This window comes from Bos taurus, chromosome 4 (assembly GCF_002263795.3).
Source record: "Bos taurus isolate L1 Dominette 01449 registration number 42190680 breed Hereford chromosome 4, ARS-UCD2.0, whole genome shotgun sequence".
NCBI classification, from domain to species: domain Eukaryota; kingdom Metazoa; phylum Chordata; class Mammalia; order Artiodactyla; family Bovidae; genus Bos; species Bos taurus.
Window position 1 is genome coordinate 65,803,115 of NC_037331.1, and position 24,712 is coordinate 65,827,826.

General features: G+C 41.9%; 2 protein-coding genes across 4 annotated transcripts in view; both read left to right on the forward strand.

Moving 5' to 3' along the window:
• The first annotated feature begins 3,567 nt into the window (after window positions 1-3,567).
• GGCT (gamma-glutamylcyclotransferase) lies at window positions 3,568-13,019 on the forward strand. The gene is made up of 4 exons (NM_001037610.2): window positions 3,568-3,830; window positions 10,103-10,248; window positions 11,134-11,269; window positions 12,355-13,019. The coding sequence occupies exons 1-4, from the start codon at window positions 3,690-3,692 to the stop codon at window positions 12,496-12,498; spliced, it is 567 nt and encodes a 188-aa protein (NP_001032699.1). The 5' UTR covers window positions 3,568-3,689; the 3' UTR covers window positions 12,499-13,019.
• A 6,299-nt stretch (window positions 13,020-19,318) lies between these two features.
• Window positions 19,319-24,712, forward strand: part of NOD1 (nucleotide binding oligomerization domain containing 1) — an 89,416-nt gene continuing 84,022 nt past the window's right edge. For all 3 annotated transcript variants that reach the window (XM_005205508.5, XM_010804308.4, XM_005205509.5), the window contains exon 1: window positions 19,319-19,830. The gene's annotated coding sequence lies outside the window, so the exon portion shown is untranslated. The remainder of the gene's footprint in view (window positions 19,831-24,712) is intronic.

The window sequence follows — 24,712 nt, forward strand, 5'->3', positions numbered from 1 at the left end:
GTTAGTTTCAGATGTACAGCAAAGTGATTCAGTCACTGATTCTTTTTCAGATTCTTGTAGGTTATTATAAGATATTGAGTATAGTTCTCTGTGCTATACAGTGTCTTCTTATTGGTTATCTATTTTGGTTAAATCTGAGGGGCTTCCCTGGCAGTCCAGGGATTAAGATTCTGTTCTTCTACGGCAGGAGGCACAGTTTCCATCCCTGGGTGGAGAACTAAGATCCCTTGTGCTGCACAGCCACAAAATAAATAAGTAAACTGGAGAAAACAAACCCCCCTTGCTACCTACTGCCTCTTGTTGGCCAACAGGGGTCAGTACATGGCAACCTACATGGGAAAGCTAAATAAAATGCTTCACTGGGGCAAGAAAAGATTTTCAGTGTCTGAGGAAACATCCATGTTTAACTTCAGAAAATTTTCACAAACTGGTGTTGCGAAAAATCAGTCACGATAAAATTAAGCACTTAGAAGTATAGAAAGAGAAAAGAAGTCAAAATACTTTAAAAAATAATTAAATAATAAATATATTTCAAATGTTTAAAAGCAGTTTAAAATGCAGAAGGATGTTTTAAATGGTAGTACTCTGCAGCAGAGCCTTGGGAATTTATGGTGCAGTAGAGCACTATCTTGCCAAGAAAAGCAACTTTCTTACTGAAATGACCAAGTATGTATGTCAGGTTCTGCTGCCTTAATGTTTGGGGTGGGGGCAGGAGAGAGTATGAAACTTCCTATTTGCAGATTATATAACAATAAAGTTTATTATTGAATGCTCACTATGTCAAGTGCTTTACTTACATCACCATTTTTTTTTTACTTTTTAACATGAAAATATTCAGATATATAGAAAATAATAAAATAAGCATCCATATACACACAGTTTAACGTTTAACAGTTTCCACATTTTAATTTTTCTGAATTATTTTAAATACAGATAGCAAACATTTTACTCCTAAACACACCAATATATCATCTAAAAAGAGAAGTTTTTCTAAATAAACACAATGCCATTGTACGCATGCATGCTCAGTCGTGGTGACTCTTTTCGACCCTACTGACTATAGCCTGCAAGGCTCCTCTGTTCGTGGGATTTTTCCAGGCAAAAATCCTGGAGTGGATTGCCATTTCCTCCTCCTGGGGGATCTTTCCCACACAGGGATTGAACCTGTGTCTCCTGCGTTTCCTGCATTGGCAGGCAGATTCTTTACCACTGAGCCACCTGGGAAGCCCATAGTACTGTTAAAAAACAAAACAAACAACAAAACTGTCTAGTATCATCTAATTCTTTAGTCTCTATTCAAATTCTCCAATTGTCACAAAATATCTTTTATACCAGAACCAAGGACAAGCCATTGTATTATGTTTCTTAGGCTTCTTTTTATCTAAAACAGCCCTCCCTCAGTATTGCCTCTCTCCTTTTTTCTTTTTTTAAAGGCACTGAGTTAATTTAAGAGACTGAGCCATTTGTTCTATAGGATGTCTCGCCACTTGTTTTGGATTTTTTCTGATTGTTTGCTTCTATCCTTGTAGTTCCTGCTTGATTACTCTGAAGTTAAAGATTTTTGGAAACAGTGCTTCACAAATGATGCTGATGCTTCATATTGTATCACATCGGGAGATGCATAATGTAAGATTGGTCTAATTTTAGTAATGATAAAATTGACCTAGGTTAAGGTGGGAAGGAACCGGATTTCTCCACTGTCTTTACGGATTTCCCCTGATGACTGACACACAATCCCTGGCTCTATGTGAATATCCTGTTCCCTATCGCACTTTTACCTGTTGGTCTCATGATCCTGGTATGAATTAATCGTTTCATTAGGGACTGCAAAATGGTGAATTTCTAATTCTATCCTTCATTTTACATTATTTAGCTGGCATACTTTTGTAAAGGGAACTGTTTCCTCACCAACTGGGGCCATTTGGTTACCCTGAAATACATCTGCAACTAGAAAAGCAGGCTAAATGTTTATTTTCTTAGATTACCAGTTTTCAGAGTAAAGTTGGTGTAAAAGTCACTACCAGTAGTATGGCAGACAAAGTTTTTTTAAGTTTTTTTTCTTTTCTTTTTTAGATTTGTTTACTCTCGTGGGGAAATTAATTTTATGTTTGACATTTTAAATCAACTGCAGTTATTTGTGATGCTTAAATCATTCTAACTTTGACCAGTGGGCATTCCTTCAAGTTGGCTTCTGTGTCCTTTTCAGAGAACTTCATTTTTTAATACCTCCTGATTTTCTGTCGCAAGATGTTCTGAGTGCTCCTCTTAACCCGGCATCAGCCAATTCTCCAAGGAACCCTGGTACCTTTTAGTGGAAAAGTGGTATTTAAAAATCAAAACCTGGGTGCCAAGGATAGTCATTACTTTAAGGCTCTGAGTTTATTATTAATTTTCATTTCAAAGTTTACAATATAGAGTTTGTATGTCATTGTTACTATACCTCTTTACATGGGAGCTTTTACCCTGATAACATTAACAAAATTACTTTTAATATTTATATGAACCCTATGAGATATGGGATCATATCTTACGTTTATAACTTGTTATCATAATTTGTTACAATCTCTATTTTAAAAGGAGACACCAGAGACAAGAGGCGTCCGAGGTTCAATTCAGTCCTTCAGTCGTGTCCGACTCTTTGTGACCCCATGGACTGCAGCATGCAGTCCTGTCCATCACCAACTCCCCGAGCTTGCTCAAACTCATGTCCATCGTTACACGTCCAGTAAACAGCACATCCAAGTAAACAGCAAATAAACTTTACACGTTCGAGATTACACGTCCAGTAAACAGCAGCGTCGGGCTTTGAGGCCCTCATGTACCTTCCATCAGGGAAGGAAGACCCTGACTCTCAGAGGAGCTTTCCCAGGAGGCCAAGGATCCTTAGAAAAGGTAATCAGGTAGATAATCAGGTTCAACACAGGTTGAACACAGCTGTTCAAACTCGTGTGTCAGATTCTTTGCAACCCCATGGACTGCAGCACACCAGGCTTCCCTGTCCTTCACTATCTCCCGGGGTTTGCTCTAGTGCGAGGTCTTATCCACCAAGCCCCCTGATCAGGGCTAGGGTGCAGGAACCAGCGAGTGGTGTGAACAGATCCCCTCCTCATTCCTCCAAACCCAAAGGGCGGGACCGGGCGAGCTGCCGGCAGGGGGACCGTTTGGTACATGGTCCGAGACGCTGTTTCACTTTAAATGGATCCCAAAGCTCCCTAAAGAGTACACACTGTCAGAGAACCACGCACGTTTTACCCAAATTGGAGAAAATCCGGCTGGGACCTGTGAGCTGCTAGAGCTCAGCAGAGGACCCGCCCCCGCATAGAGCCCCGCCCACCCGCCATTCAGAGTGAGTGTTGAACAGGGGGCGGGACAAATTAGGAGCAGGTCCAATGAGGAATCAGCCCCCGGTCAACTCAGGACCGAATATTACAAAGTCCGAGCTGCTAGCCTAGAGGAGGCGGTGAGTTGGCCAATCAGAGCGAGTAACTCACAGCGTTGGGTACTGGCAGCCAGTCAGAAGAGTGCTCGCAGGTGACTCGCCGGGCCCCAGCTTCCCGCCTTTCCCCTAACCTCTAAATCGGGGGCCCGGTGGTTCCTGGGTTAAGTTCTTCCGCCACGGAGCTGTATTTCTCGTTCTCTCTTTACGCTTGTACTACGGATCCCAGGCCTGTGCAGGCGTCTGGTGGGACATGGCGAACTTCGGCTGCGAGGACCTCCGGAGTCAGGATGGGGAGAGTTTTCTCTACTTTGCCTATGGCAGCAACCTGCTGACGGAGCGGATCCACCTCCGAAACCCCTCCGCCGTGTTCTACAGCGTAGCCCGCTTGCAGGTCAGTGCTCTCCGCCTGGCCCCCGAGATGTCCTCTGCCCTCTCTGCAGACAAAGGGGGCAGGATTTTGAGAACTCACTTTCTCAGGGCCGCTTGTCGTCAGCATTGGTCTGGGAATGCAGCTCTCTCTGCTCAAAGTACATCAGGGTTCCCTGCACGACCCTTCCCCCACGGGTCCCTCTCGCCCTCTCTCAGCCCTCTGCTTGATCCTGGCTGTGATGTGCTACTCTGGCTCCTGTGCCTCCCAGGCTGCCCTGAGCTCGCCCTCCTGACGTTCCCACCAGCTGCTCATTCTGCCCAGCTCCCGATGCCTCTCCCTTGGCCACTGACTTAGGGACATCATCACAGAATCCACTCGGTTGGTCCCTCTGAGAAGTCTTCTCTGACCCAAGCCAAGGAATCAGTTGCTTTCTGTTCTACCTTTGCTCCAGGACTTGTCACCTAGTTTTGTAAAAATCCGTTTACCAACCTTTTGCTCTCGACCTGAGGGGTCCTGCAAGCTGGGGCTATGTCTCATCCATAGTAAGGGCTGTGCTCACTTAAGTCTAATGGCTGGATGAACCTTCACTTGCCTTGGTAAGAATCATAGCTCTTAGTACATTTATTCATTTAGTTCATATTCTTCCAGCACTTACCTGGAGATACAAAGATGACTGAGTAAAGCTAGCTGCTTTCAGGACCTCCCGATCTGTAGGAGAGACAGGCAAACAAATTACCTACAGAGCCTTTTGACACTGTTGGACCAGACAGACATGGTCTCTGCTATCATTGGTCGGGTTCTTAGTTGCAAGCAACAGAAGTAGCTGATTTAAGCAGAAAAAGAATGTGTTGAAAGGCTGTTGAACAGCTCACAGAATGACCAGGAAGGTAGGACCACAGAACTGACAAAACAGGCAGGCATAGAAGGGAAGCTATAAAATAGCCAGTATCGCAGATGGAAACAGCCCGGGAGGCCACTGTTGACTCACCCTTGAGCTTGGTAAACACGGACATTGTATCATGCATCACCCATTCTGGACCCTGCCTCTACTGTCACTGTATCTGGAAGCTCCTGAAACCCAAATACAGTTCCCACCCCCAGAGTGGAGTTTCTGCTCCCCTGTGTCACTGACTTCTAATTCAAAACCCTAGGTGGGTGTCCTAGGCTAAATCTTGGCCATATGCCCATGCCCTGACTCCAAGCAAAGCTAGGAGAACCAGTCTCTGGCATTTGAAACTTCAAAAACAGGAGTTGGGCTCTGAGCACTATCTACCCATCAAACTCATACGATAGGGAATTCCCCAAACATGGTAAAAAAACTTAGATGTTTATAGTTGGGATGCAGCAAAGAACTATCTAACAAATGATTATTCAGTCACAGGTATGGTCAGTCTTAAAAGGAGATGAATCATACCTTGCTCTCAGTTTTGCTCTGAACCTAAAACTGCTCTGAAAAGAGTGGGAAAAAAAATTGTTTTAAGGAAGCATTGAAGGTGCTATGGGAGTATGTGACTTAGGGATCTGACCTAACTAGGATGTTCAGTAAAGCCATACCTGAAAATGTAACTTAAGCTGAAATCTGAATGACTGGTGAGGGGAGAAGCAAATGGAACAGCAGGGACAAAAGATTTCAGGAGAGAAAACAGCTGGGTCTTCTAGCTAGTGTGGCTAGAATTTAATGTGTAAGGAGGATATGGCATGAAGCGTAGAGAGGCAGGGAAGGGCCACATATTACAGGACCCCAGAGGCCAATGAAGACTTGGATCTTTATCTTGAGAGCAACAGTGAGAAGACCTCTGCCAAATTTAAGCAAACGAAATATCAGGTTTACATCTTTGACAGCTTATTCTGGTTGCTGTGGAAAGTACTTTGGAGGGGTAGGGGCAACCTACCAACAGGGCTTTTGGAAGTGGATGTGGGAGCGCAGTTAGAAAGCTTTTGTAGCGGTCACTTACTGAAGCTAATGGTACCTTGGAGTGGTAGCCAGGACAGGTAGATGGTTTTTGGGGCTGTTGAGGAGAGAACACTGTTAGGCTTTGGTGATTGATTGTGAACTGAAGAGTAGATAATGGTTTTTGATGCAACAGAGTGGATGATAGTGATATTTGTTAAAGAGAAAAAAAAAAGAGGATCAGTTTGGGAGGGAACATCAAGCTCAGTTTGGGCATACAGTTGGCCCTTAAACAATGCCAGGGTTAGTGGTTGCCACCCTTTGCTGAGCTGAAAATCAGAGAACTGCCATCTCTGCCTCAAAAACAGAGGAATGGATAAATGACTCACCCAAGGGCAGGAAGTTGAAGAGGTTTGGATAGAATCAGGATTTAGACCCTAGTTCCTTTGACACATATTCTCTATTTCAGTCTCTAATCGAACACGAACTTTCCCCCATACTTCGTTACTTTGATGATCTGAAAATTGAAAAAAATTCACAGATAAGTAGACCTGTGCAGTTCAAACCCATGTTGTTCAAGGGTCAGCTGTACTGAGTTTGAGATGCTTGTTGTATACCCAAGTGAGCAGAAAAATATTAGTGAACATTAATGAAGTCTTGGGCTTCCCTGGTAGCTCAGCTGGTAAAGAATCTGCCTGCAATGCAGGGGACTGCAATGCAGTTCGATTCCTGGGTGAGGAAGATCCCCTTGAGACAGATTAGGCTATCCAATCCAGTATTCTCAGGCTTCCCTGGTGGCTCAGTCACTAAAGAATCTGTCTGAGTGCAGGAGACCTGGGTTCGATCCCTGGGTTGGGAAGATCCCCTGGAGAAGGACATGGCAAGCCACTCTAGTATTCTTGCCTGTGAAATCCTAGACAGAGAGGCCTGGTGGGCTGCAATCCATGGGGTTGCAAAGAGTCAGACACGACTGAGCGACTAAGCACAACACAGCACATGAAGTACTTACTATGTTCTAAGCACTTTCAAAGTCAAGAGAGAGACCTGAGCTGGATAAAAGACAGTTGGAATATTGGATGGTATTTGAAGCCATTGGAGGGTATGATTTTGTCTTGAGCAAACTGCTGAGAAAAGGGCCTAAACTGAGACTTTTAGAAACTCCAGCATTTAAAAACCAGATAGTGGAGGAGGAGTTGGTAAAGGGAATTGAGATCAAGAAAGAGCTGAAAGGAAAGGAGGCAGATCAAGACAGTGTGGATAACTATGTCAGAAACATCTGAGAAGTGGAGCAAGATGAGGAATGAAAATTGTCTGTGGGATTTAAAAGTATATCAGTTCAGTTCAGTTCAGTCACTCAGTCGTGTCCGACTCTTTTCGACTCCATGGACTGCAGCACACCAGGCCTCCCTGTCCATCACCAACTTCCGGAGCTTACTCAAACTCATGTCCATTGAGTGAGTGATACCATCCAACAATCTCATCCTCTGTTGTCCCCTTCTCCTCCCACCTTCAATCTTTCCCAGCATCAGGTCTTTTCAAATGAGTCAGTTCTTTGCATCAGGTGGCCAAAGTATTGAGGTTCAGCTTCAACATCAGTCCTTCCGATGAATATTCAGGACTGATTTCCATTAGGATGGACTGGTTGGATCTCCTTGCTGTCCAAGGACTCTCAAGAGTCTTCCCCAACACCACATTTCAAAAGCATCAATTCTTTGGTGCTCAGCTTTCTTTCTAGTCCAACTCTCACATCCATAGATGACTACTGGAAAAACCATAGCCTTGACTAGACAGACCTTTGTTGGCAAAGTGATGGCTCTGCCTTTTAATATGCTGTCAGAGTTGACTCATTGGAAAAGACCCTGATGTGCTAGGAGGGATTGGGGGCAGGAGGAGAAGGGGACGACAGAGGATGAGATGGCTGGATGGCATCACCGACTCGATGGACATGAGTTTGAGTGAACTCTGAGAGTTGGTGATGGACAGGGAGGCCTGGCGTGCTGCGATTCATGGGGTCACAAAGAGTTGGACACGACTGAGTGCATGAACTGAACTGAACTAGGTTGGTCATAACTTTTTTTCCAAGATGTAAGCGTCTTTTATTTTCATGGCTGCAGTCACCATCTGCAGTAATTTTGGAGTCCCCCAAAATAAAGTCAGCCACCGTTCCCACTGTTTCCCCATCCATTTGCCATGAAGTGATGGGACCAGATGCCATGATCTTCGTTTTCTGAATGTTAAGCTTTAAGCCAACTTTTTCACTGTCTTCGTTTAGTTTCATCAAGGCTCTTCAGTTCTTCGCTTTCTGCTATAAGGGTGGTGTCATCTGTATATCTGAGGTTATTGATATTTCTCCCGGCAATCTTGATTCCAGCTTGTGCTTCATCCAGCCTAGTGTTTCTCATGATGTACTCTGCATTTAAGTTAAATAAGCAAAAAAAAAAAAAAGTTAAATAACCAGGGTGACAGTATACAGCCTTGATGTACACCTTTCCTGATTTGGAACCAGTCTGTTGTTCTTTATCTAGTTCTAACAGTTGCTTCCTGACTTGCATACAGATTTTTCAAGAGGCAGGTCAGGTGGTCTGATATTCCCATCTCTTTAAGAATTTTCCACAGTTTGTGGTAATTCACACAAAGACTTTGGCATAATCAATAAAGCAGAAATAGATGTTTTTCTGGAACTCTCTTGCTTTTTTGATAATCCAGTGGCTGTTGGCAATTTGATCTCTGGTTCCTCTGCCTTTTCTAAAACCAGCTTGAACATCTGGAAGTTCATGGTTCACGTGCTGTTGGAAGCCAGGCTTGGAGAATTTTGAGCATTACTTTACTAGCGTGTGAGATGAGTACAATTGTGTGGTAGTTTGAACATTCTTTGGCATTGCCTTTCTTTGGGATTGGAATGAAAACTGACCGTTTCTAGTTCTGTGGCCACTGCTGAGTTTCCCAAATTTGCTGGCATATTGAGTGCAGCACTTTCACAGCATCATCTTTCAGGATTTGGAATAGCTCAACTGGAGTTCTGTCACCTGCACTAGCTTTGTTCGTAGTGATGCTTCCTAAGGCCCACTTGATTTCTCATTCCAGGATATCTGGCTCTAGGTGAGTGATCACACCATTGTAATTATCTGGGTCATGAAGATCTTTTTTGTATAGACAGGTCCTAGTGTGGTTGTATCTTTTATCAGATCTCCTGATGTCTTGCCAAGGATACCTGGTGTTAGAACATGTAATATACCAGTCAAAGGTACTGGTCACTCAAACCAACCTTTTTAATGAAATTCTAAAGGTTTTTAAGAAAATAAAGGTAACAGATAAAGTATAAACTTTAGATTTATTATCTAATCCAACTTTTTTTTTTTATCATTAGGAAACTAAACTCTGAAAAAATGGAAAGAAATCTTCCTAGACTAAACAGCTGAGTAAAGATTATTAATCTCCCTCATTCTGTCCTTTGATTGCTCATCTCTGTGAGGGAAGAAACTAACAGCTTGAAACCTTGACTCCATTACTTTAGTTGTGAGACCTTAGGCAAGTTGCTTAATCTTTTTGAGCCACCATTCTTCTTTCTGTTAAATGTGTATAAAAAGTTGTTGACAGGATTTTGAAAAGTCCGTATGAAGCCCATAGCAGTGTACAGAACCCAGTAGTTGTTAGCTGCTCTTATGATTATTATAGATATGTTAATATAATTCATGAATATTAAAATTTATAAGTATACAAATCACCCTCAAATGACAGCTCCCTTAGGGCAAAAAAATAAGCTAATAGGATACTCTTAACATACATGAAAGTAGAAATAATGTTATAACCCTTATGCAGCCATCACCCAGCTTCAACAATTTGTACAGTATGATTATTGTTGTTTAGTTACTGAGTTGTGTCTGATTCTTTTGCAACCACCAGACTCCTCTGTCCATGGGATTTCCCAGGCAAGAATACTGGAGTGGGTTGCCATTTCCTTCTCCAGGGAATCTTCCTGAGACCCAGGGATCAAACCCTCATCTCCTGCGTTGCAGGCAGATTCTTTACCACTGAGCCACCAGGGAAGCCCACACTATGATTGCCTCTAAGTTAAAATTTATGTGTAAGTAAGTGGATTGAGAAGCAGTTTTCAAAAATAAAGATAGCTGTGTTAAGGCATCAGGATTATGGGATTTATTGTCCCCCTTAACCTCTTATTTATGGTAAGATACATGTACATATTCAGTATACAGTTTATTTTTAAGAAAAATATAGTCCTTGAAATCTGGGTCCTTGGTTGTTTATCTTTGTGTTTTTTATAGAAGGAACTCAAAACTTATGTTTTAATTACATGGTGTCGAAGGTAAATCTGCTTTTATTTTGAAAACGGAAATTTTGGTTCATGTGGATATTGATCATATCACTTTGGTTTCCTTTGTAGGATTTTAAACTTGACTTTGGCAATCCCCAAGGCAAAACAAGTGAAACTTGGCATGGAGGTATAGCCACCATTTTTGAAAGTCCTGGCGATGAAGTATGGGGAGTAGTATGGAAAATGAACAAAAGCAATTTAAGTTCTCTGGATAAGTAGGTGGCTTCTAATTATAAGTTAAATCATTACTAATTTAGAAGGTGGATCATATGCAAGAATGTGTGTGTGTATATATGGACATATTCTTTACACTTGAGAGTTAACCTAAAAGGTATAATGTTAATTTCCTAAAAAGAAAAGCCTAGAAGGGTTACACACTCTAAGATTTGGGGAGACTTTTGTAATCTCTTCTATGATTGATGGAAGTACTTATTTTCTATTTGTTTTTTTAATAAAAATATCTTTGTAGTTTCATATTGTGAGAAAGCATGAAGATTTTTGTAATTATTACATACTTTTACTGATTTCAAAAACAACTCAGTTTTTATAACAGTCAGATTTTTAAAAAATTCTTTAAGGTAGCAGTTGAATCAGTAAAAAAGTGATAATAACTTGTAAAAACTTCAAAACATATTAGAAATGCTTTGATGCTTTTTAGAACTCAAGAGTTGTGTGGCAGAGCATTTAATACAAAGATAGTTGACAGAAAAGAGTAGGATTTGAGAAGAGCAAACATCTGACATGCTTACCATTTTACTTCACTTGCAAACAGAAATGAGCTGTCCTGTCTACTTTTGCAAGATGGATATTCTCTTGTCAGAACATATAGTCCAGTTTTCGTAGATAGAGAGCAATGTTTCAGGGTTATAAAGCTTGCAATAACTAAAGATCTGTTAGAAGTATACCCAGTAATAGTAAGGCTCCAGCTTTCTAATTGAAATGCTAAGCTTACTTTTGATGTGGTGGTATTTATAGTATGTTCTACTCCATCCCCAAATACATAGAGAACACATACATCCATAAATAGTTAAAAATTTTAATCCAGTAAACTAACTTGGCTTAGTCAACGTATGATTAAAATGTGGCTGTTCTGATTCCAGGCAAGAAGGGGTTAAAAGTGGAATGTATGTCCCAATAGAAGTTACTGTTTCAACTCAAGAAGGAAAAGAAATAACCTGTCGAAGTTATCAGATGACAAATTATGAGAGTGTTCCCCCATCACCCCAGTATAAAAAGGTATCCTTTTTAACTTACAAAGACTTTTGGTGATTCCTTGTTAATTTTCAGAGTTAAATGACAGAATATCTTATTTTTTAAAAGGCTTTGTGTTTTAAATTCTGTATGAACAATTCATTTCAATCAATATGTTTTTAATACAAAAATGATAGTTATTTACTGAATAAACGTTCCAATTTGCAATGATAGAACTATGTCCCTAAAACTTTGTTTATTAAAAAAAAACTCAGAAATGTACTTGAGTCATAATCCTAGACATATTTTTCTTTAAAAACAAGTATGGTGTATTTTTTATAGTTATTCTATACCTATGCTTTTTAATCATTTTTTTCTTCTCCACAAAATAGTATTTCATAAACCCCAAGATTCATTTTTACAGGGCAAAAATATATTTCCTACTGTTGAAATGTTTTCCATTTCTAGATGGAGGGATAAGTCATGCCCCTTTCAAAATCAGGGACACCTTTCCAGCATGCATGCACAGGAAAAGAATTAAGGATAGAGAGGCTGACATCCCTCTTCAGAAACCCAAACTTAGGTACTTATTGGCAGGTCCAATCAGGACATGATACTTGGAGAAGGTGACCCAGTTCCTGGGCCTAATCTGGAATTTTCTAGAATGGAGCCTAGAGGAATTAGCTGGTGTGGATCTGGGGAGTACCATTGAATACACTTGCTGTTTATTCCCCCATGTGTAATTCAGAGGTAGAGTAGACTCCAGGATTCAACTAAAAACTGCTCCCTATAAACTTTAAATTTCTTTGAAGAATGGTGTTTGTTTCTTAAAAAATTTTGTTCGTTTCATGCAAATTCTATACAATGTTTTATATTAAAAATATTTTAAACCATAGTATTGAGTACAGTTGCTATCACATAGGGATGGATTGTGTGGCTATGAAAACTCCCTGTACATTCATGCTTATCATGGGAGGAATGACTCTTCATTTTGTTCTACAATTGTTTATTCTCGAGTTATCTGAAAGCTAATATGTCATACTTTGATACTACAAATAAACTGTGGTATACTAAACTGAATTATGTTCCTAACTAAAAGAGGGTTTTGTTGTTGTTTAACCATTTTCTAGGTCATTTGCATGGGCGCAAAAGAGAATGGTTTGCCCCTGGAGTACCAAAAGAAGTTAAATTCAATAGAACCAAATGACTACAAAGGAAAGGTCTCAGAAGAAATCGAAGACATTATCAAAAAGGGGGAAGCAAAGACTCATTAGAACTTAATGGAGTATATCTACATGTATTTTCTCTATATGCTAATACCTTTTTAACATTTAGAACAGGGATCTGGGATGTATCTCTGTAATATATTTCAACAGTGTTCTGGAGGGTTATTTCACTTGGGTGCTTCCTTGTTTTCAGACTGTAAAAAGACCGAGATAGGAGTTAGACAGTTGAAAGGGGGGATGTGAGAGGTGTTGGAATGCATGACAGTTAGGTGTGAGTACTCTGTGAACCCTTAAAGTTATTTTCTTGAGTTTATCTGAAGTGTATTTTTGCTCTGTGACTGAAGATAAATTTGCAACTTAATGATGGTGCTGGTAAATCACTCTGCTCTGGGGTTTTTTTAAATCAGCTTAATAAGAGCAAGCAAACTGAAGAGACAACTGATTGTAAAATTTTAAAATTATTTTAAAACTATTTAAAAAATTTTAAATTGTTTTAAAATTTAAAAGATGGCATAATGTTCTTAGAGGAATAAATGTATTTGTGGTTTAACCTGTATTCTCTGCAAAAATACTACATTTCATTTATGAGAAAGACTCACATTATCACATATACTGGGTCTGGTCTTGGCCATATCCAGTCTATACTAAAGGATTATTGCACAGACTCTGGAACCAGTATATTAGGGATCGGCTGTCAGTTCCACCACTTTCTACCTGGGAAACTTTGGGTTATTTGACTCAACTTCCTCAGCTTCCTCACCTGCAGACTGAGGACAGCCAAATATCTATGTCTTAGGATCATTTTGAGGGGTATATGTATAAGCTTGGGACACAGCCTGGCATATAATAAGTATTAGTAATCATTATTCTTATTGAAGGTTGAAGTTTGTACTGACCCATCTTTAAAACAGGATTTTAAAGTAGAAGAGTCAAGATCATGAGGAAAAGTATTTCTTGGAAGCTAAAATTTGATTTCTTGGCTTATTAAGAAATGGTCACCTTCTTAAATTTATCTACTGAATAAATGGAAGAAAGTCATGAATAAAACAACACTGGTTATCACACAATCTCTCATGTCTCTGTGGAATCCAGTGAGCTGGACTTTCAAAATAGGTTATTAGAATGAAAGAGAAGAAACCCCAGGAGCATAAAGTAAAGATTTGGTTTTTACTCTTGGGAAGAAGGCCCAAAGAACTTTTCAGCTACAACTGCAATTCTGTAGTGAGGCTTCACTATCTCCCAGAGTGGAGTACAAATTGAAGATTTTCCTTATTTTCTTTCAAGCCCAGAAATGCTTTTCAAAGACTGTGTTGGCGATAGTGTCACCAGGAGCTGGTTGTAATTTGAGAGGGCCAAAATCACTGATGAAAATTCCTTACATATGACATTTGCCAGTACTACCTTGAAAACAACTAGAAAGATAAAATGAGCTGAAAGGCTAGACAGTAATGGAAAGTATAATATATGTAATGTTATTAACAACTATAAAAGGTGAAAAGTAAAGTGAAGTAAGGTTTTTACACTTCATTTGAACAGGTAAAATGACACCAGTAGACTAAAAAATTATGTATGTATAATATGTATTATATAGAAGTATGTTACCTATGGGACTTCCCTGGTGGCTCAGATGCTAAAGCGTCTGCCTACAATGCAGGAGACCCGGGTTCGATCCCTGGGCTGGGAAGATCTCCTGGAGAAGGAAATGGCAACCTACTCCAGTATTCTTGCCTGGAAAATCCCATGGACGGTGGAACCTGGTAGGCTACAGTCCATTGGTCACAAAGAGTCGGACACAACTGAGCGACTTCACTTTCACTTTCATGTTACCTACTTAAAAAGTATACAAAGAGCTACACTTGAAAACACCACAGGTAAATAAAAACAGAATTCTAAAAAATGTTCAGGTAACCCACAGGAAGAGAGGAAAAAGAAAACAGGAAATGAAAGAACAGAAAACAAATAATAATGGCACATTTATACCCTAACATATCAATAAGTATATTCAATGAAATGATCTCAAGACACCAAGTAACAATTGGTGGAGTGGATTAAAAGCAAATAATATTCTTCTATACGTTTACAACAACTTGTTCATCCATCCATCCATTGATGGACATTCGGACTGTTTTCACCTTTTCACTATTGTGAATAGCGCTGCTATGAACGTGTGTATGCATATATATTTTTAAGTACCTAGGAATAGAATTGATGGGGTCATATGGTAATTCTAGGTTTAAGTTTTTGAGGCATGACCAACCTGTTTCTCACATTGGCTGAAAAATTTTACATTCTTACCAATGATGTATATAATTTTTAAAGGAAATACTTAAGTGAAAATTTAACCAAACGTTCTAAGACTTATATACTGAAAACTACAAAACACTGATGAAAGATATCAAAGATCTAAATAAAGGGAGAGGTATACTATGTTCATAGTTTGGAAGGCTCAACATAATAAAGATCTCAGTTCTCTCCAACATAGGTTTACCACAATTTCTATCAAAATCCCTTCAAGATTTTTTTTCTAAAATTTATATGGAAAGGCAAAGGAATCAGAATAGGTAAAGCAACTTCAAAAAAGCAGAATAAAATGGGAGGACTCAATTGGCCCAGTTTCAAGATTGTGTGGTACTGGCAGAGGGATAAACATACAGATCAATGAAACAGAATGGAGAATCCAGAAATACACACATACCAGGTGCACAAGTAATTTAACGGAGGAAAGATAGCCCTTCAACAATTAAGCCCTTCAACAAAGAAAGATAGCCCTTCTCCTCTGGAGAAGGAAATGGCAACCCACTCCAGTATTCCTGCCTGGAGAATTCCATGGACAGAGGAGGCTCCATGGGGTCGCAAGAGTCAGACACAACTTAGTGACTAATCCACCACCACCATCAACAATGATGCTGGAGCAAAAATAATAGGCAAAAATAATAATTACAATAAAGTTAACTGACGTCTCATTCAAAAATTAACTCAAATGCCTGACATAAAACTATAAATTTTGGGGGGAAATTTTCTTTGACATCTAGGAATTTGCAAACAGAGTTCTTTGAATACCAAAAGCATGATCCATACAAGGAAAAATGGATAAAACTAGTGTACATCGAAATTTAAAATGTTTGCTCTGTGAAAGATCCTATCAAAAGAATGAAAATACAAGCTTGAAGTGAGAGAAAATATTGACAAACCACATATCTAACAAAGGGTTAGTATCTACAATATATAAAGAACTTTTGAAATTCAACAATAAAAAAGCAAATTGTTCAACTAATAAATGAGACATGAAGAGACATTTCACGCAAGTGGAGACATAGATGGCAAATATGCACATGAAAAGATGTAGATCATCACTAGCAAATTAAAACCATAATGATAGACCACTAAACTCTACACACATATAGAATGGCTAAGAGAAAACATGACAGTGCCCAATGCTATGAGGATGTGATACACCTAGATGACTTACACACTGCTGGTGGGACTGCAAAACGGTCCAGCCACTGTGGAAGACAGTGTGCAGTTTCTTAGTAAACTAAACATGCAACTATCATATGACCCAACAGTTGCACGCCTGGGCATTTATCCCAGGGAAATGGGAACTTACGTTCACATATAAACCTGTAGATTAATGTCTATAGCGATTTTATTCATAACAGCTAAAAATTGGAAATAATCCAAATGTCTTTCTACATGTGAATGATTAAGCTGTGGTATCTTTGTGGTAATACCATGAAATACTACTCAGTAATAAAGAGAACCACTGATACATGCGATGCCCTAGGTGAAGCTCCAGAGACTTAGGCTGAGTGAACAAAACCAGTCCCCAAACAAAATCTCAATACATACTGTGTGCTTCCATTTGTGTAACATTCTTGAAATGACATAGTACAGAAATGGGGAACAGGTTAGATGTTGTCAGGGGTTAAAGAGGAGGTGGTGTGGTGTAATGGCAACGTGGGGGGTCATTGCAGTGGTGGAAATGTTCTGTATTTTGACTGTATCATTCAGGGTCTGCAAGATGACCATGAAGGGAAATTGGGTTAAAGGTGTAAGGGTCTCTGCATTATCTCTTACAGCTGCATGTGGATTTACAGTTCAGTTCAGTTGCTCAGTCGTGTCTGACTCTGCAACCCTGTGGACTGCAGCACGCCAGGCCTCCCTGTCAATTTTACATTCTTACCAACAATGTATATAATTTTTTAAAGGAAATACTTAAGTGCAAATTTAACCAAATGTGTTAAGACTTGTACTGAAAACAACAAAACACTGATGAAAGATATCAAAGATCTAAATAAATAAATGGAGAGGTATACTATGTTCATAGTTTGGAAGGCTCAACATAAAGATCCAATTCCCGGAGCTTGCTCAAACTCATGTCTATTGACTCAGTGGTGCCATCCAATCATCTCATCCTCTGTCGTCCCCTTTTCTTGCCTTCGATCTTTCCCATCAGCATCAGAGTTTTTTCCAGTGAGTCAGTTCTTCGCATCAGGTGGTCAAAGTATTGGAGCTTCAGCATCAGTCTGAATATTCCAATGAATATTCAGGACTGATTTCCTTTATGATTGACTGGTTTGATCTCCTTGCAGTCCAAGGGACTCTCAAGAGTCTTCTCCAACACCACAGTTCAAAAGCATCAATTCTTCAGCACTCAGCTTTCTTTATGGTCCAACCCTCACATCCATATATGACTACTGGAAAAACCATAGCTTTGACTAGGACTTCCCTCGTGGCTTAGATGGCAAAGTGTCTGCCTACCATGTGGGAGACCCGGACTCAATCCCTGGGTCAGGAAGATCTCCTGGAGAAGTAAATGGCAACCCACTCCAGTATTCTTGCCTGGAAAATCCCACGGACGGAGGAACCTGGCAGGCTGCAGTCCATGGGGTTGCAAAGAGTCGGACAGGACTGAGTCACTTCACTTTCACTTGACTAGATGGACCTTTGTTGGCAAAGTAACATCTCTGATTTTTAATATGCTGTCTAGATTGGTCAGAGAGAAGGCAATGGCACCCCACTCCAGTACTCTTGCCTGGAAAATCCCATGGACGGAGGAGCCTGGTAGGCTGCAGTCCATGGGGTCTCGAAGAGTCGGACACGACTGAGCGACTTCACTTTCACTTTTCACTTTCATGCATTGGAGAAGGAAATGGCAACCCACTCCAGTGTTCTTGCCTGGAGAATCCCAGGGACAGGGGAGCCTGGTGGGCTGCCGTCTATGGGGTCGAAGAGAGTCGGACATGACTGATGCGACTTAGCAGCAGCAGCAGATTGGTCATAGCTTTTCTTCCAAGGAGCAAGTGCCTTTTAATTTCATGGCTGCAGTCACCATCTGCAGTGATTTTGGAGCCCCCTAAAATAAAGTCTCTCACTGTTTCCTCATCTATTTGCCATGAAGAGATGGGACCAGATGCCATGATCTTAGTTTTCTGAATGTTGAGTTTTAAGCCAACTTTTTCACTCTAGCAAATTTACAACTATCCTCAAATAAAAAGTTTAATTAAAAGTAAAAATAACTATATATGAATTTTTGAAGCAGTGGAATCAGCAGAGAACAGGAGACTATTAAACCTGCCCAATAAAATTAGAAATAAGACCAAAATACTCTTAGAAAATAAATATATTATTGTTGAAATTAAGAACTTAAGTGGATGGTGTATTGGTTGCCTGTTGCTGTTGTAATGAGTTACCACAAATTTCGTAGCCTAGAGCAACACAATTTTTATTATGGTTCTGGAGTTCAATAGTCTAAAATGTGTCTCACTAGGCTGAAATCAAAGTGTCAGCAGAACTGTATTCCTTCTGGAGCCCTGCTAGAGAACCCATTTCCTTGTTTTCTGCAGCTTCTAGAAGCCACAGAAGCTCAATTTCTTGGCTCATAGCTCCATTCCTCCTCTTCAAAACCAGCAACACCCGGCCCAATCCTTCCCAAGTTGCTATCTCTTTTAGCGCTCCTTCTTCTGCCTACCTCTTCCATTTATAAGGACCCTTGTGACTGCATCCAGCCCATACCAATAGACCATGCTTAATCTTTCCATCTCAAGGTCAGCTGATTTGCACCCTTAATTCCATCTGCTACTTTAATTCTCCTTTGCCATATTCACAGGTTCCAGGTGTAGGACTTGAACATTATAGGGGGCCTGGAGGGACTATTTCACCTAGCGAAGACCAGTAACACAGCAGATTCAAATAACCACAAAAATAATTGATTAATGGAAAGAATTGAAGAAGTCAACTGAAAGTGCAGACAGAGAAGCAGGATATAGAAAATGTGAGTATTTAAAAGATACGGAAGATAAAATCCAGAATCCTAGAAGAAAGGACAAATTTTGCAATTTTTCTACCAGAAGTTCATGTAAGGATAAACATACATGAAGAATTGGTATCTTTAGTGTCTCTATATTAGGTTTGACAAGTTTGCACGTCTCCCACCAGTGTTACCTTTGCAAAGTTTCACTTTTGAGTTATGAACAAACTTTTCAGAAGGCAGCCTTTTTTGGGAATCTAAATATTCATGAGCATATGGGGTCACATGATTGAATGTATTTTATTCAGTGTGAAACTTATTTATAGCATCGTTATGCCTTATGTAGACCTTCTCCATTTAAAACGTTAAAAAGACAGCTTACTAGGAAATGTATTAGCTAGCATGTTACAAACTCCCTGACAGGTCATCACAGCGTTAACAGTAAACAATGTACACCGCCAAGAAGAGATTTAAGGGCAGGAAGAAAACCTTAGATTTTTAAGAAGTCCATATCGAAGTATATGCTCTGTCGTAAAAGGTTTGATTGTTTTGAGCTGCTTTTCATCCGGGAGCATGTGTCACGTGTTAACAGGAGTTTCACGGGGGAGCACGTGTTCTAACAGGCGTTTCCACCGTGGTGTTTTGAAGCAGCTGCCTCTGGTTGCGGACGCTGGGCTAGCACTTCTAACGGGACGGGCCTGAGCTCGCAGCAGCCGGGACGGAGCTGGCGCCACCAGTAGGCGTGGGTCACCTCTGGCGAGCTCTCAGGCCTACCCGCGCGGTGGCCTGGCCACTCTGCTGGGGCAGGGACTGCCCCTTCAGGCTGCCCAGGGCCACTTTCTGCGCGCAGCCTCTCCCGGCCTCCCGCGTTCGCCTCGCTCGCCCGGGCCGCGCCTCGGCCTTTTAGCGCAGGCCGCGGTGGTTCGGGGCGCGGCAGTCGCTACGGTCGTGACAGTTCGCGTTCCCGGCCCGCGCGGCGGCTGTACCTGCCCTGCAGCGGGTGAAGTTGCGGGCGCCGCGCTACGGGGTCGGCACTCCCAGACCTCCGAGTTCCCGCCCGCGCGCTCCCGGCGCACCGGATTCCGGCTCTGGCTCCCCAGTACCGCGAGGTCTCCATACCTGGCGACCAAGTAAGTCCCAGCGGCAGGGGTGGGTCGCGCGGAGCACACGTTTTCTGGGGGTCCTGGGCGCCGCGGCGGAGGAGGCGCAGAGAGGCGGCGTCCTGCGAGCGGGCAGAATTCAAAGCTGCGCTGGAAGAGCTCCGGGTGGAGCAAGGAGGAGAAACCCGGTGTTTGTGGAACCACGAAAGTTCAGGGGGGTGAACTTCAGCGTTAGGGGAATCGTTTATCCCACGGTGGTCCAGACAGAGCGTCTCAGTCCTGCCTGCACCGTAGAATCACCTGGGGTGCTTGTAAAATTCAGATGCCCAGGCTGGATCCATCAGAACCCTTTGGGGGAATGGAGGGGGCGGGGGTCTGTATCGTTTATACTTCTCAGCTGATTCCACTGTGTGGGCAGGGTTGAGCACCAGCGACCAAAGAGTGGTTGCCAAGAGAGGATGGAAAGGCGGGCAGGGGCTTTGATAAGAGTCCAGCCTGCAGACAGATCCGACTGTACCCAGTGTCCCGCGTGGCCCTGGGAAAGGGGCAGTGGCCCTCTCTCTGGTTTCCCGAGACGCAGAGAAGGGAAATGAGACAAGACTTGGCAGCGTCGCCGGAATACTGCCTCAGCTATGCACACAGTCTTTTGGCATATTGTGAAACACAGAAGCTTTGCCAGATCATGATGCCTCGTTGGTTCTGCTTTCTGGGAAATGCCTCTATTACTATCATTTAAAGTTAAATGAAGGGAAGCCAGTAAACCTGTTGACAACTTCTGGGATTTCTGCTTTAAGGGTGAAGTTAGGTGTGCTTCGGAGAAGGCAATGGCACCCCACTCCGATACTCTTGCCTGGAGAATCCCATGGACAGAAGAGCCTGGTAGGCTGCAGTCCACGGGGTTGCTGAGAGTCGGACACGTCTGAGCGACTTCATTTTCACTTTTCACTTTCATAAATCCGAGAAGGAACTGGCAACCCACTCCAGTGTTCTTGCCTGGAGAATCCCAGGGACGGGGGAGCCTGGTGGGCTGCCATCTATGGGGGTCGCACAGAGTTGGCCACGACTGAAGTGGCTTAGCAGCAGGAGCAGCAGGTGTGCTTGCCGCAGGGTCGGGTTTGTACCTGCTGAAAGCCCCCTATCTGAGATTTCCAAGGAACTTGAATATTAGAAGTGCACAGAATTTACCCTCTTCTCACCCAAGGGTTGATCGCTAATCTCAGCAACCAGGGCCACTGGACAAGACACAGATTTCTACTGCATGTGTGGTGCAGATAAGAAAGGTGGATTTGAAACAAACAACAACCTAGGAGAAGAGAGGGCTTCTAGAGGGTCCAAGAAGAATGGATTGTGGTTTTGCATAATGAAGAAATTTAAGTTCAAGCTTTGGAGCCCATCAAACCTGGGCCCAAATTCAGAGTCTGTCACTTCTGTGATACTTGGATGATCTCCCTGAACCCCTGTTTTCTTTCTTGTGAAATGGGAAAAATAGTAGCTCTGTCCTGAAGGAGACAATGTGTATCAAATGCCTGGCAGGCCCGGTTGCTTCTCCATCAGTAGCAGTTATTAGCCACCGCAGTAGTGATTTGTGTTCAACAGTTGTTTAGTACAGCCACAGTGAAGAGAGTGTCCAGCAGTTGTCTCCCTTGAAACTCCATTCCCTTTTTCTTTTCCTGCCTTGCTCAGGAAAGGGGTTTGTACTCCTTCTCAGTCACTGTGTAGTTTAAGGCCTGCAATTTCAGGCCACCAGCCTGTTGCTCAGTAGGGCTTATTAATGGCTCTGGAATACAGTTTTACTCCATGTGATAGGAATGACAAAATAAAGTGGTCCTTAAGTTTGAGACTTCCTCTATTCTACTGTAATCTATATATATATATATATATATAAAATACATATGCATATATGTATACACATATATTGGAGAAGGCAATGGCACCCCACTCCAGTGCTTTTGCCTAGAAAATCCTATGGATGGAGGAGCCTGGTAGGCTGCAGTCCGTGGGGTCGCTAAGAGTTGGACATGACTGAGCGACTTCACTTTCACTTTTCACTTTCATGCATTGGAGAAGGAAATGGCAACCCACTCCAGTGTTCTTGCCTGGAGAATCCCAAGGACGGGAAGCCTGGTGGGAAGCACAGAGTCAGACACGACTAAAGCGACGCAGCAGCAGCATACACATATATACATATGAGCTCCCCTGTAGCTGGGCTGTTTACAGGGTTTCAGAATTGACATGGGCACACACACGTGACTTTCGTGCTGTCAGCATCCTTGGGCTGTGCCCCAGTTGTACCTGTTTTGCTACTGACTCTTGCCCTAGGGACAATGAATCCTTCTTAGATGACCAAGAAGTCAGGAACTTGGGGAAGGGAAAACGTACATCCTGCAGTTGTCAGTGGGGGCACCCTGAATCTTTCACCTTAGTTCCACTGTGTGTGTCACTGGTGATTCTCTGACAGTAATAGCAGCACTGTTTGTTTTAGATTAAACAGTAGAAATACTATAAATAGTGATTTAATGGTGATATAAAAATCAAGTGCTTTTACAGCACTATCCCTTATACTTGCCTAATGAGAATCTTAAATTCTTGTCTCCTTTTATAAAAAAAAGTTCAATATTTATTCAGTATCTAAGACTTAAATTTAGGATTTGAAGTTTAAATTACCAGTTCCTTCTATGATTCTTCTTTTTTGGGGGTTTGAGGCAAGAGGAAATTTAAAAAGATAAGATTTAGACTTTTGCTGAATTTTTGTCATGTAGATGCTTTTAGGTATCTTGCAGGTTTCTGCAAGTCCTGTTTTCTTTTATCTTTTGAAAAGGCAGAGTCAGCTGAGTCTTATACAAAGGGCTTCCTTTCATCCATCTATAGAGTCCAAAGTTGGAAGGAAGGAAGGTTGTTTCAAGAAAAACTCTTTGGTGCATCATTACTCAGTGACGTGTTCCCCTCCTGCCCCCCAAACTTGACTCTTGTAGTAAGAGGTGAGTAATCACTGCCATTTCAATTAATGAATGTTTTTTACCCAGTGCTGGAAAGTTTGTCAAAGCAAGACTTTATGGGTTGAATTCTTCTTGTTGTGTTTTATCTAAATCCCACCACAGACCAAACTGTGGGCAGAGATTTTAATGCAAAGTTGGCCAGGACAAGCTTGCCACCCTCCCTCCCGTTAGTCATCCTCCCTGCCTCTGGAGCTGTTGGGTCTGGGATGCTGTTACTCTGTGGCAATCTTTCCTTGGCCCTCTGAAGGGGCACGATGCCCTAACAAGGGATCTGCTTCGATAGAACCAGCAAGGCAATTTTGTGTTACACTTCACTTAGAGTGCTCTCTTGTAATCTGTTGCTTTGTTATTTGTTTTGCTGAGTAGTCATTTTCCTTTGAATTAAACTATAGTTTGGGGTTTCAATTCAATTTCAGTGGCTCTGAGATCAATTGGCCCAGTCAACTCATTGAGAAAGACCCTGATGCTGGGAAAGATTGAAGGCAAAGGAAGAAGAGGGTGGCAGAGGATGAGATGGTTAGAATCACCAACTCAATGGACATGAATTTGAGCAAACTCCAGGAGATAGTGGAGGACAGGAAAGCCTGGTGTGCTGCAGTCCATGGGGTCACAAAGAGTCGGTCATGACTGAGCAACTGAACTGATGTTGTTGTTCAGTTGCTAAGTCGTATCCGACTCTTTGTGACCCCAGGGACTGCAGCACACCAGGCTTCCCTGTCCATCACCAACTCCCGGAGTTTGCTCAAACTCATGTCCATCGACTTGGTGATGCCATCCAACCATCTCATTCTCTGTTGTCCCCTTCTCTTCCCACCTTCAATCTTTCCCAGCATCAGGGTCTTTTCCAGTGAGTCAGTTCTTCACATCAGGTGGCCAAAGTGTTGAAGCTTCAGCATCAGTCCTTCCAATGAATATTCAAGAGTGATTTCCTTTAGGATGGACTGATTTGATCCCCTTGCAGTCCAAGGGACTCTTAAGAGTCTTCTCCAACACCACAGTTCAAAAGCATCAATTCTTTGGCGCTCAGCTTTCTTCACAGTCCAACTCTCACATCCATACACGACCACTGGAAAAACCACAGCCTTGACTAGACAGACCTTTGTTGGCCAAGTAATGTCTCTGCTTTTTAAAATGCTGTCTAGGTTGTTCATAGTTTTTCTTCCAAGGAGCAAGCGTCTTTTAATTTCATGGCTGCGGTCACTGTCTGCAGTGATTTTGGAGCCCCCCAAAATAAAGTCTCGAACTGTTTCCATTGTTTCTCCATCTATTTGCCATGAAGTGATGGGACGAGATTGCCAGGAGAAGTATCAATAACCTCAAATGTGCAGATGACACCACCCTTATGGCAGAAAATGAAGAGGAACTAAAGAGCCTCTTGGTGAAAGTGAAAGAGGCAAGTGAAAAAGCTGGCTTAAAACTCAACATTCAGAAAACTAAGATCATGGCATCTTAGATCATGATCTTAAAATCGTGGTCCCATCACTTCATGGGAAATAGATGGGGAAACAGTGGAAACAGTGTCAGACTTTATTTTTTGGGCTCCAAAATCACTGCAGATGGTGATTGCAGCCATGAAATTAAAAGACGCTTACTCTTTGGAAGGAAAGTTATGACCAACCTAGATAGCATATTGAAAAGCAGAGACATTACTTTGCCAACAAAGGTCCATTTAATCAAGGCTATGGTTTTTCCATTGGTCATGTATGGATGTGAGAGTTGGACTGTGAAGAAAGCTGAGCGCTGAAGAATTGATGTTTTTGAACTGTGGTGTTGGAGAAGACTCTTGAGAGTCCCTTGGACTGCAAGGAGATCCAACCAGTCCATTCTAAAGGAGATTGGTCCTGGGTGTTCATTGGAAGGACTGATGCTAAAGCTGAAACTCCAGTACTTTGGCCACGTCATGTGAAGAGTTGACT

Bases quoted from the DNA above. Each gene is read 5' to 3' on its own strand.
- GGCT (NM_001037610.2), top strand. From the start codon at position 3,690: ATGGCGAACTTCGGCTGCGAGGACCTCCGGAGTCAGGATGGGGAGAGT. The intron at 3,831-10,102 runs GTCAGTGCTCTC...TTTCCTTTGTAG, and splicing joins ACAGCGTAGCCCGCTTGCAG to GATTTTAAACTTGACTTTGG. The intron at 10,249-11,133 runs GTAGGTGGCTTC...TTCTGATTCCAG, and splicing joins AATTTAAGTTCTCTGGATAA to GCAAGAAGGGGTTAAAAGTG.